This window comes from Trachypithecus francoisi, unplaced genomic scaffold (assembly GCF_009764315.1).
Source record: "Trachypithecus francoisi isolate TF-2019V2 unplaced genomic scaffold, Tfra_2.0 Contig00090, whole genome shotgun sequence".
In the NCBI taxonomy this organism is placed as follows: Eukaryota; Metazoa; Chordata; class Mammalia; order Primates; family Cercopithecidae; genus Trachypithecus; species Trachypithecus francoisi.
Window position 1 is genome coordinate 783,795 of NW_022680471.1, and position 12,634 is coordinate 796,428.

The window sequence follows — 12,634 nt, forward strand, 5'->3', positions numbered from 1 at the left end:
TCCTCCTACCCTTGGCAGACATCAAGATCTCAGAAAATCCCAGAGCCCACCAGGAAGCACTGTCCTCAAGCACATTTTCCCAGCACAGGCACCTCTGTCCTGGCTCTCCCGATTGCAGCCACACCAGCCCACCCCGTGAGGTCCCTGCAGACAGAGGCTGGACATCCCCCAGGTCCCACGCCAGGCACAGTCACGGGACCTGCCAGGTGGAAGTGACCAGGTCAGCCCCAGAGAGGCCGCACCCTCCCTCCTGGTGTTCCCAGGGACAGGCTCAGCCAGAGGTGCAGGCCCTGCCCAGGACCAGCCGAGTGTTAGGAGCAGAGTGAGGACAAGTCATGGCAAGGGAAGCAGAAATAATGAGGGTCCTTCCGGCTCCAAACACCAACATGGAAGGGGAGGGCGTTGCTGAGTCTCCTGCTGGGAAAAACAGGCCCTGGGCATATAAAAGCCCCAGCAGCTGACAGGCTCAGACACACACTCACTCACACACTCACTCACTCACTCACTCGCTCACACCTCCCCCAGCTCACCTCCTCCCCACCCCAGCATGGCCGCGTCCACCATGTCCATCTGCTCCAGCACCTGCACCGACTCCTGGCAGGTGGATGACTGCCCAGAGAGCTGCTGCGAGCCCCCCTGCTGTGCCCCCAGCTGCTGCGCCCCGGCTCCCTGCCTGACCCTGGTCTGCACCCCAGTGAGCTGTGTGTCCAGCCCCTGCTGCCAGGCGGCCTGTGAGCCCAGCCCCTGCCAATCAGGCTGCGCCAGCTCCTGCACGTCCTCGTGCTGCCAGCAGTCTAGCTGCCAGTCAGCTTGCTGCACCTCCTCCCCCTGCCAGCAGGCCTGCTGTGTGCCTGTCTGCTGCAAGCCTGTGTGCTGCAAGCCTGTCTGCTGTGTGCCCACCTGCTCTGAGCCTTCCTCTTCATGCTGCCAGCAGTCTAGCTGCCAGCCAGTTTGCTGCACCTCCTCCCCATACCAGCAGGTGTGCTGCGTGCCCGTCTGCTGCAAGCCCATCTGCTGCGTGCCCACCTGCTCTGAGGATTCCTCTTCATGCTGCCAGCAGTCTAGCTGCCAAACAGCTTGCTGCACCTCCTCCCCATGTCAGCAGTCCTCCTGTGTGCCCGTCTGCTCCAAGCCTGTCTGCTGCAAGCCTGTGTGCTGTGTGCCCGTCTGCTCTGGGGCTTCCACTTCATGCTGCCAGCAGTCTAGCTGCCAGCCGGCTTGCTGCACCACCTCCTGCTGCAGACCCTCCTCCTCTGTGTCCCTCCTCTGCCGCCCCGTGTGCAGGCCCGGCTGCTGCATGCCCGTCTCCTCCTGCTGTGCCCCTGCCTCCTCCTGCCAGCCCAGCTCCTGCTACCCGGCCTCCTGCGTGTCCCTCCTCTGCCGCCCCACATGCTCCCGCCCGGCCTGCTACAGTCTCTGCTCTGGCCAGAAGTCCAGCTGCTGATGGCCCTGGATATCATCCAGAGTCCCTTCCCACCTGGGGCTGACCTCCCAGCGGTCCCAGCCAGCTACTCCCTCTCTGGCATTGACACCCTCAGAATATGGGGCAGGCCCTTTGTCTTAGGGACCAGGATGCTCCCCCAGTCCTTCCCAGATGCTGGCTGCATGGGGGACCCTGGCTGCTTCCCCAGACCCAAGTTCTGCAGAACTAACCCCCAGCAGGCCTGGTTCCACCCTGGGCAGTAGCCCCTCTGAGTTCTAATAAAGCCGCCTCTGTCTCACACCCACCTCTGTCCTGTCTGTGGACCACCGGGGGGCACAGGGTGAAGTGGGAAGTGATGCCACCCCTGACTGCAGGGAGAGTCCTGACCCCCAGCAGGCCTGGTTCCACCCCTCTGTCTCTGTCGACCTTTGATCCTGTCTGTGGACCCCCGAGGGGCATTGGATGAGGCAGGAAACAATGTGCCTGGTGCTGGCCTCTGTGAACCCTGAAGGCCAGGCTCCCTCTTAGCCCTATGGGCCCCCAGCCCCAGCACGTGGCCCCCCAGACCATCTTAGGGAAGCTGCCTCTGGAACCAAGGCCAGGAGTTTTGGGACAAAGTGGGCCCCTGAGCCACATTCACCCGCCCCAGCTCCATGGCTGTCCCCCAGAACTGGGGTAGCCCACCCGGGGCCTGGCTCCACCCAGCAGCCTCACCCCTGTTGTTACCCCTGGGGAGACCAGCTATGGACCCCAGCGCCCATCCCTGCAGCCCTCATCTCCTCACAGTAAGACATGGGACCACCCCTCCCCAGGACTTGAGCCCAGCAGCCTGGGGTTCTTGATGGGGTTCTTGAATACCCATTGCTCAGGCATCGCTGGTGAGAGCACAGATGGGCAGGGACCATGGCACCCACTAACCAAGCCTGCAGCCCCCTACCCCATGCGGCCTCGCCTAGAGATTCAGGGTCCTGGCTCCCTCCTGGTCCCATGGTCCTGGACTCTGATCCCGAGGACCCTGTCCCCATACCCACAACCTCCCTGCTCTCTCCGAAATAGCCCTTAGTTCTGCCTGCCACCCTCCGTCCCAGATGCCACGTTGGGCGAGTGGTATGAGCCGCCACACTCTTTCCACCAGGTCGCTGTGCACATTCGAGAGACCAGGTCCGGCTCCAGAAAATGACCCTTGCATGTCAATGCCAGAGGCCTCCAGCCCCAGCATTGGGACCTCCCGGAGTCCCGTCTGACACAGTTCACTGTGGTCAGCACAGCCACCTCCCTCACTCCCCTTGAGGCAGACCACCTAGTACAGACCACCCATCAACAGCCATTTCCAGGGCTGGAGGCCAAACTGACAAAGCCTTGTCCACCTCCTTGGAAGCAAAGCCAGGTCCCCATGAAAGGACAAATAGGGCCTCCAGGGACAGAGATGTTTGCTTCCTGCCCTGGTTTTTGGGGTAGCTGGCAGGGGCCAAGACTTCATCCTAGGGCTCCAGGGCCATCCTGGGAAGGAGATCCCCACACATGCGTGTCTGAGCCCCACCTCACTGTGCCCACTGATGGCCTCAGGTGAGAACAGAGAGCCAGAAGGAGGGCCCAGGGCTGGCTCTCTGATCTCCTCCACATTTGTCATTGTCCCCCACCTGCCCTTGTCCGAGGTACCAGAAGGACCCAGCCTGTCTGGCCATCCCCAGGGAGGACACCTCCTGGTCGGGGGGGTCTCAGCTCTGACCCCTGCTCTGGGTTCCCATTCGATGTTCTCCTGCCTCATCAGAGCTTCAACCCCCAGTGAAGGCACCTTGGAAAACAGATCCTCAAAATGTCACTCACTGTGTGACCCTGTGACCCTGTCAGTCTAGCTCTAGGCATCTACCTTGGAGGAATGAAACAAACATCCACACAGATTTGTGTGCCCATGTACACAGCACCACTGACAGTAGCCAAGAAGTGGAAAGAGCCCACATGTCCATCAGAGGATGAACGGACAAGCAAAACACAGCCTATCCACACAAGCAAAACGCAGCCCATTCCCATGCGGAATATTATTCAGCCATGAGAACGGATCCAATACTGACACAGGCTACAACATGCATGAGCCTTGAAAGCACGATGCTCAGCGAGAGGCCACATGTAGTGGGATTCTATTTGTATAAAAGACTCAGAACAGGCAAATCCACAGAGAAAGGAAGAAGATGAGTGGGTGACCAAGGCTGGGGGAGGGGCTCATGAGGAAAGATTGCTTATGGGTGTGGTTTTTGGAGTGGGAATGTTATAAAATTACATATAGGTGATGGCTGAGAAACCCTGGGAATTTACTAAAAACCAATGGACTGTGCACCTGCAGTGGGTGAACTCCATGGCTTGTGAATTTTCTCTCAGTCAGTGTGTTAAAAACAAATAGCCTCAGCCCTCCGTTTGGGATGGCCACTGGCCAATGCCTCCACCTTGCCTTCATCCAAATAAAAATGAATGGTGCCAGAGCAGTGGTAGAAAACGGAGGCATGCCATCCACAGACCAAGTCAGTCAAGATTTTCTGGGAAAGGCAAGACAAAAAGACCAGGTTCTACTGACTTTAAATCCAACAGAAAGAAAAGCAGAAGGAGGACTCTGAAGACAAATGAGTTTTCCCGGAGATCCTAGCAAAGGGACCATATATGAGGATGACTGTGGGCACTCAGTGGTCTTTAACTGATGGGTCAAGTTCTGAAGAAAAGCCATTCCTTGCCCTGCAACCAGCAGGAGAACCAGGAAGGGTGGGGCTGGCCCAGGAGACTCCCAGCCTAGGTCCCAAGCTGGAGAGGAAGAGGCCACACCCCAGAAAGCTCTGGATGCCAAGATAAACTGGAGCCCCATGTCCAATCAGCGATGAACAAGGCCCCCCTCATCAGAGCCCCAGCATCAGCTCTGGGTGCAGAATATGTGTATCTATGTGCAGAAAACTTTTCAGCAATGAATGCCAAACAATCTCGACCCTCACTTAAAAATGTGAACAACAACTAAGGGTCCTCAGACATGTGAGGAAATCATAGCATGACAGAGAAGGAAAGTCGGAAGAAACGATGATGCAGATGCGAGGAAACAAAGAGGCTGTCACTCCATGAAACAAGAACAGGGTGCTACCAAAAAGGAGGAGGAAGAGGAGAAAGGAAAACAGCCCAAGTTCCAGGAGACTGAAAGCGCGACACTCTAAACACACATGAAACTCAATGATGGTCTGCATGATAGACCCTGAAAGCAGAATTGCTGAGACAGTGACCTGAATTTAGGCAAGGATTGACCCAAACCCAATGCAGAAGGACAGAGATAAAGCCAAGAAGAGCCTGAGATCTGAGTGGGAAGAGCCCAGGAGACCCAGGGTCTGTGATCCTAACCAGGATCACAGTGGGGAGAAAATCCAAGAAAGGAAGAAAATAATCAAACCCATATGGGAATAAAAGTTCCTTCAACTAAATGAAGATGGGACCGAGGGGATGGACACAGCTGATGACAGTGTTGGGGGAGGGGTCTGGTGAAATGAATGAAGTATAAGAAGGAGACAATAGTGCCAGGTTCTAGACAAAGGAAAGGCTTCACAGGAAGATCAAAGTTATGCAAATATGAGACCCATTGGTGGCCCAGCCTCTACCAAGGTGGAGGGAAGAAATTCCGCACCTAGACTCTGCTGTGGCAGGTGTCAGCGGGAAGGCTGTTCTTTTTTTTTTTTTTTTTTTTTTTTTTGAGACGGAGTCTCACTCTGTCACCTGGGCTGGAGTGCAGTGGCCGGATCTCAGCTCACTGCAAGCTCCGCCTCCCGGGTTTACGCCATTCTCCTGCCTCAGCCTCCCGAGTAGCTGGGACTACAGGCGCCCGCCACCTCGCCCGGCTAGCTTTTTGTATTTTTTAGTAGAGATGGGGTTTCACCGTGTTAGCCAGGATGGTCTCGAACTCCTGACCTCGTGATCTGCCCGTCTCGGCCTCCCAAAGTGCTGGGATACAGGCTTGAGCCACTGCACCCAGCGGGAAGGCTGTTCTTAAACAACAGGGATCTGGATAGTTTACCACCCACGATGCTTTCTGAAACTTTTACTAAGCAATCTCCAACAAGAAGAAATATGACCCCCTCTTTCCAAACGTCCACAAAAATCCACAGACGTCCATCAACGAAAATCTAAATAAAATAAAGTCTAATAAAAATAAGCAGACATGAAAGATGGAAAAAGAAGTATGCTGACGGATTCAGAGATTTTCCTTTTTCAGTATAAGAAAATAGTATGGGTATATTTATCCTAAAATTTGGAAATATAAATGAAATGTACTATGTTCTACAAAATATAAATTACCTACACTGAGTAACAAAACAAAAAATTTAATACAATGATATCCAGGAAAATATGGAAGTGGTATTGAAAAAGGTCATTCTTCAGAAGGCAGACTCAGATGTTTCAAAGGTATATACCATCAGTCTTCAATATAAAGACTTTTCTGTGACACTTGAAATATTCCAGAGGTCAGAAGAAGCCAGAGGTCCTCTGGATTCCTCTAGTACGACTGGTGACAACTTGATGCCAAAATCAGGAACAACAGTGAGAGAGAGAGGACTGTAGACCAGTGTCATTTAAAAAAATAATGTAAGAGATTCTATGAGCCTACATTAACAAACAAAGCCACTATGTGCAGCCATTATGGGAAATAGTACAGAAGTTCCTCAAAAAATTAAAAATGGAACTACCATGTGATGAGCAGTCCCACTTCTGTGTATTTATACAAGACAAATTAAAGCCAGATCTCAGATACCTGCACTGCCATGCTAACGGCAGCACTCTTCACAACAGCCAAGATATGGAAGCAACCTAAGTGCCCATCAACAGATGAGTGGATAAAGAAAATGTGGTGTATATGCACGAGGGAATATGACTCAGCCACAGAAAGGAGGGAGATCCTGTCATCTGTGGCAGCATGGATGAACCTGCAGACACTATGCTAGCTGAAGTGACCCAGGCCACAGAAAGACAAACACTGCAGACCTCACTCAGAGAGTAGAGTGGTGGTTTGAGGGGCTGGGGGTGCAGGGAGTGGGGACATGCTGGTGACAGGATACAGCTTCGGCTGTGCAAGAGGAGTCAGTTCCGGAAACCTCATGTGCAGCATGAGGACAGTTGACTGTAACACAGAATGCAACATAGTAACACTGAAATCTTCTAAGAGTCCATTTTAAATGTCTCATCACAAAATAAAGGTAACTATGTGGGGTGATGGACATATTAATTAGCTTGACCGTGGTAATCATCACACAATGTGTGATCAAGACGTCATGCTGTACACCTTGAATTTATATGATTCTTGTTTGTCAATTATATCTCAATAAAGGTGGGGAAATAGGGATAATAAGCCATTATCAAGCAATGTTTATCTTAGATAGCTCAAGTTACAAATGATACCATTATACTAATAAAATAGAAGCAGAAAAGCCACTGGAACTCTCAGTAGATTAATACACACACACACACACACACACACACACACACACAACACACACACACACACACACACACACACACACACGAACAAACTCATTCCTTCCTTAAAAGCCTGAGGCAAAATTCACAATAAACTAAAGTAGGAAAACACTGCATGCACGAGACCAAGGATGTGCTACAAACTAGCAAACATTGGCTTAGTGCGGAGGGAGGCACTTCTGTTAACTGTGGAAATAAGACCAGCGGGCTGCTGTCATCGCATCTCCAGCATTGTGCTGGGCAGCCAGCCACGACAAAAGGGAGTCAAATAAAACAAAAGACTACGTTTTAGAAAAGAAGAATCCAAATGTGTATCACTTGCAGAAGACCCGGCTGGGGGCCACCCTGCCCTGCAGACTCACGTACCCTCCTGGCACCTCCCTCCTCCAACCAGGGCCATTTAATCCCTGCTACTCAGCTCACTCAGATCCCCCAGAGCATCTGCTTGATTTAAGAAATGGTTTGGGCCGGGCGTGGTGGCTCACGCCTGTAATCCCAGGCGTGATCACGAGGTCAGGAGATGGAGACCATCCTGGCTAACACGGCAAAACCCCGTCTCTACTAAAAATGCAAAAAATTAGCTGGGCGTGGTGGCAGGTGCCTGTAGTCCCAGCTACTCAGGAGGCTGAGGCAGGAGAATGGCTTGAACTCAGGAGGCGGAGCTGGCAGTGAGCTGAGATAGCGCCACTGCACTCCAGCTGGGGTGACAGAGCAAGACTCTGTCTCAAAAAAAAAAAAAAAAAAGAAAGAAATGGTTTGATCATTTGACTGTCCACAGAAGCTGCCCTGCTGGCCCCCCGTGGAAAGTTCCATGATCCAAAAAGTCATGTCTCCAATGAGTGCAGGGCTCCAAAGTTGTACCTCATGTTGTGGCTGACATAAAAAGACCACATGTACACTGTGTGTGTCTGTAGTGCACCCACTAATACGATGTCACCCTAGACTTCCTGGCTTTCCTATCATCTCCTGAAAGCAGCACCAAGTCCTTCAGTCCCAGAAAGTGGATTAAGCACACAGTTCTCACACGTCCGTACTAATAATCACTGAAAGGGTATTTAACAAGTTATTAAAAAAAAAGAAATCAAAATTATTTAACAATAAAGAGAGGCTCAGTAGGGTCTTTCATATATTTGTAGAAAAGACAAACAGACAGAAACAGGTTAGGGAGTAAACTGGAGCAGGACACTAATACACTGGAATAAAATAGTCTTTTATTCAGAAAGCTGAATGAACTGCCACCAATGGGTAGACTTTATCTGATGTCCAGTGAAACAAAGAAAAAACATTTAAAAACTCAAAACAACATCATCAGAGTGAATAGGTAATATATTTCTTTCATCACTAGATGAAAATAAAAAGTCATAAAAAGAGAGACCAGGAAAGATGAAATTATTATTAAAAATGGAAAAACATTTCTGAGATGAGTCTTTATATTGAAAGGCTCAATAAGTTCTAACCACAGAAAGTAAAAGAATGCATAAGCCTAGAAACAAAAACGTGACATTTTAGAATAATAAAAAGAAACCCAAATGCTCCCAGAGAGTTAAGGAAAGAGAGAGAGAAACGATAAAACAACAAATGACCAGCATCAGACTGTCATCAGCAGCACTGGACATCACAAAGAAATGATGACATTTGTTCACCATTTTGAGGAAAAGTTATTTAAAACCAGAATTTTATACCCAGCTAAACTATCATTATAAATGTGAGGATAAAGTTGATATATTTTCAGACAAGCAAGGAATCGTAATCACCATATATGAAAAAGTCCTTGATCTTTCACCAAGGCAAAACGAAAATTGAAAGAACACAGAGTGCAGCTTCAAATAAAACAAAGAGAGGACTCTGAGGATGGCATGGAAGAGCTGAAGAGACAAAGATAAAGTGTGGATCCACCAGATACTGAATCTCTGAATCGCTGAGCATTCTCCTTACAAAGTGTGAAGGATTGAAGGGAGGTCCTCTTAGCTTCCTTTTTTGTTTTTTTTTTTGAGAAAGAGTCTCACTCTGTCACCCAGGCTGGAGTGCAATGGTGTGATCTCAGCACACTGCAACCTCCACCTGCTGGGTTCAAGTAATTCTCCTACCTCAGCCTCCTGAGTAGCTGGGACTACAGGCACATTCCACCATGCTTGACTAATTTTTTGTATTTTCAGTAGAGACAGGGTTTCACCATGCTGGCCAGGCTGGTCTCAAACTCCTACCTCACGATCCATCCACCTCAGCTTCCCAAAGTGCTGGGATTACAGGCATGAGTCACCATGCTTGGCCAGCTTCCTCTTATCCTCTGTGCCATTTTTATTTCATACGAGGTGCACATTTTTCTCCATGTTTATGTTTTAGGATGTTAAAAGTAATAAAATAGATCTAATCAGTCCAGAAACAGGATAGGTGGAACCAGAATGGCTCCCTTTGGAGAAACGTTCATCTCTAAAACCTCAACTCAACAAAAGCTTTCTTGAAATATTTTCCACCACATTTCTGGGGCCAAAATAAAAACCGATGAAGAAACAGAGCCCTGCAACATACACACAAGTTTAATGAGGGAAAAACAAAGAGATAAACCAGCACAAATGACACATCTCCAGCCACCAGCTCCAAACACCAACAAGGAAGAGAAGCTTCTGGAGCCTCCTGGCAGGACAGCACACGCCAGGGAGGGATTTAAAAGCCCCACAGCCCTGAGCAGTTCGCTCACTCGCTCACTCACACACTCACTCACTCACACCTCCCCCAGCTCATCTCCTCCCACCCCAGCATGGCCGCGTCCACCATGTCCGTCTGCTCCAGCGCTTACTCTGACTCCTGGCAGGTGGACGACTGCCCAGAGAGCTGCTGCGAGCCCCCGTGCTGTGTCCCCAGCTGCTGCACCCCGGCTTCCTGCCTGACCCTGGTCTGCACCCCAGTGAGCTGTGTGTCCAGCCCCTGCTGCCAGGCGGCCTGTGAGCCCAGTCCCTGCCAATCAGGCTGCACCAGCTCCTGCACACCCTCATGCTGCCAGCAGTCTAGCTGTCAGCCGGCTTGCTGCACCTCCTCCCCCTGCCAGCAGTCTAGCTGCCAGCCGGCTTGCTACACCTCCTCCCCCTGCCAGCAATCCTGCTGTGTGCCCATCTGCTGCAAGCCCGTCTGCTGTGTGCCTGTCTGCTATGGGGTTGCTTCTTCATGCTGCCAGCAATCTAGCTGCCAGCCAGCTTGCTGTGCCTCTTCCTCCTGCCAGCAGGCCTGCTGTATGCCTGTCTGCTGCAAGCCTGTGTGCTATGTGCCCTTCTGCTCTGAGGATTCCTCTTCATGCTACCAGCAGACTAGCTGCCAGCCGGCTTGCTGCACCTCCTCCCCATGCCAGCAGGCCTGCTGTGTGCCTGTGTGCTGCAAGTCTGTCTGCTGCAAGTCCGTCTGCTGTGTGCCTGTGTGCTCTGGGGCTTCCACTTCATGCTGCCAGCAGTCTAGCTGCCAGCCGACTTGCTGTACCACCTCCTGCTGCAGACCCTCCTCCTCTGTGTCCCTTGTCTGCCGCCCCGTGTGCAGGTCCACCTGCTGCATGCCCGCCTCCTCCTGCCAGCCCAGCTGCTGCCGCCCAGCCTCCTGCGTGTCCCTCCTCTGCCGCCCTGTGTGCTCCCGCCCGGCCTGCTGAGGCCTCTGCTCAGGCGAGAAGTCCAGCTGCTGAGTGCTCAATCCTCGCTCATCTACTGACTGTGTCTTTGCTGTCAAGCAGGATTTTCCAGTCTCAGGAGCCCCTGGAGTCCTTAGAATCCACCAGCTCCATCAGCAGCCACATAGTTGCTGCCTGAAGGGGATTTTGAGCACATCACACTTCCTTCCTCCCTCTCTGGGAAGAGACAACCCACAAATCCGTCAGCAGGGGGACCGTGGCCTTCTGGAGCCCCCTTCTCCAAATGTGTTGTTTGCACCCAATGTGACAAAGAATTGCTCTAATCAATAAATTCTTGAGTCAGGAAATACAGGCTGGTGTGTACTTTCTGCTCTTCCCCTGAGCCCCTTTGCCTACTCCAAATTTGGGGTGTGGGACCACTGTCCTGTTGAAGGCAGACAGGACAATGTCTCTCATTCTGAGATCAAACACCCAAGAGACAGCAGGATTTGAAAGCAGATGTGATCATCTCCACACCCTTCCTGCAGCCCAAGCCATGCCCTGCCCACAGGGGATGAGCCTCCAAGCTGAGCCAGGGAGGGGAGCAGAGCTGAGCGGTCTCGGCCTCTGGTGAGCTTTGGGCCACCTGCCCACGCCTGTCCCCTGCCAGTCCAAGCTAAAGCTGAGTCGGGCAGAAGAAGAAATCCCGTTCAGTTGGGACCTGAGAGCCCCAGGCACCATGCTGGCCTCCTGGTGAGTGGGCCGTGGAGAAGGTGCCCACACAGAGGGGTTCCCCGAGAGCCTGAGGGCCACCCTGTGTGCTCTGAAGCACCAGCAATTCCGTGGACCCCAAGAGGGGCTCTGGGGTCACTTGGACATCACTCATCCTACTCAGGGTTTAAGGCCTGGGTGAGGAGACAGAGCAAAAAGACACCTTATCGACGAACACTTAGGACAGTGGGAGATAAGGCTGTAGTCTCAGTGGACCCCTAGCACTGGAGACTGACGAGGGCACCAGTAAGACCAGCCAGATCAGCACCTCCTCAGGAGGCTGGGAGGGCCCAGGGAAGAGGCAACAGAACAAAAACCCTAAGGGAACCTTTAACCAGAAAGTAGCTGAATTTAAACCTGCAGTGACTCACAAATCTCTGTTTGCCAGAGTTTATTCCACCCATGTCCATTACTTGCTTATTCAAATATTAAGAAAAATACGATCATCCCCATAAATAAGTGGACAAAGGCCTTCATAGACCCTTCAGAGCACAAAGAGTTAAAAAATATGGGGAGATGCTTCCACCTCACCATTAACCAAAGGTACAGGGGAGTCTAAGGTACAGGGGAGTCGGCACAGGGGGCACCAACATTGCTGAGGCCGAGCCGCTGTGCAGCCAATGGGCAGACGCACCCAGGGCCGCAGCCTCCAGGGCACGAGAGCCTCTGAGCCTCCTGATGGCTCCTGAGGGGAAAGCCAGGGACAGCCCCAGCGGGGCACAGCTTGTGACACCTGGGACCCTGTGCTCTGTGTGGCAGCTGACACGCAGGTCTGCTGGTGGCCGTGTGTCCATGCAGCTGTCTGAGCCCACACGGTCAAGCTGCTGTGTCAGACGCAGAGGAGAGACTAGGACGGCAGCAGCCGGGCCCCCTCCCTTGTGAACCTGCGTGAAGTTATTCACAGCACAGCAACAGCTCCGAGTGCCCCTCCCAGCTGTGAGTGAGATGCAGGACCCACTGAGTCAGAGGCAGTTGCTGCCTTCAAAGGCATCCCGTGAAACCACGGGAAACCACAAAACCCCCTCCACCGCCTGCTGGACAGAGCCGGACAGCCCCTGGGGACAGGGGGAGGGTGTCTGTAAGGCGAGGACATGGCCAGTGCATGCCCGTCAGGGTGTGATCAGGGACCCTCCAGCCTGCAGGCGCCCTCGCCCAGTTGTAAGGGTGAGAGCACAGCCCCTGTGCGAGGCTGCTGGCCTGGGAGGAGGGACGAGCAGCGGTCTGTGGAGGGGCACCTCTAAGGAACCCTCTTGGACCTCATATGCTTGTCAACACAGGGCATCCTGGTAACGGAACTTTCTAGATATGGGCCTCTCAGCGGGAGGGGTACACTGGCCAGTGCTCCTCTTAGCTGATTT

The 12,634-nt window shown here is 52.3% G+C and overlaps 1 protein-coding gene across 1 annotated transcript; it reads left to right on the forward strand.

Moving 5' to 3' along the window:
* The first annotated feature begins 450 nt into the window (after positions 1-450).
* On the forward strand, positions 451-10,721 carry LOC117095866 (keratin-associated protein 10-4-like). The gene is given in 2 exon segments (XM_033232673.1): positions 451-1,069; positions 9,822-10,721. Coding segments are annotated over 2 exon segments (1,281 nt in total). The 5' UTR covers positions 451-547; the 3' UTR covers positions 10,581-10,721.
* The last annotated feature ends 1,913 nt before the right edge of the window (positions 10,722-12,634 follow it).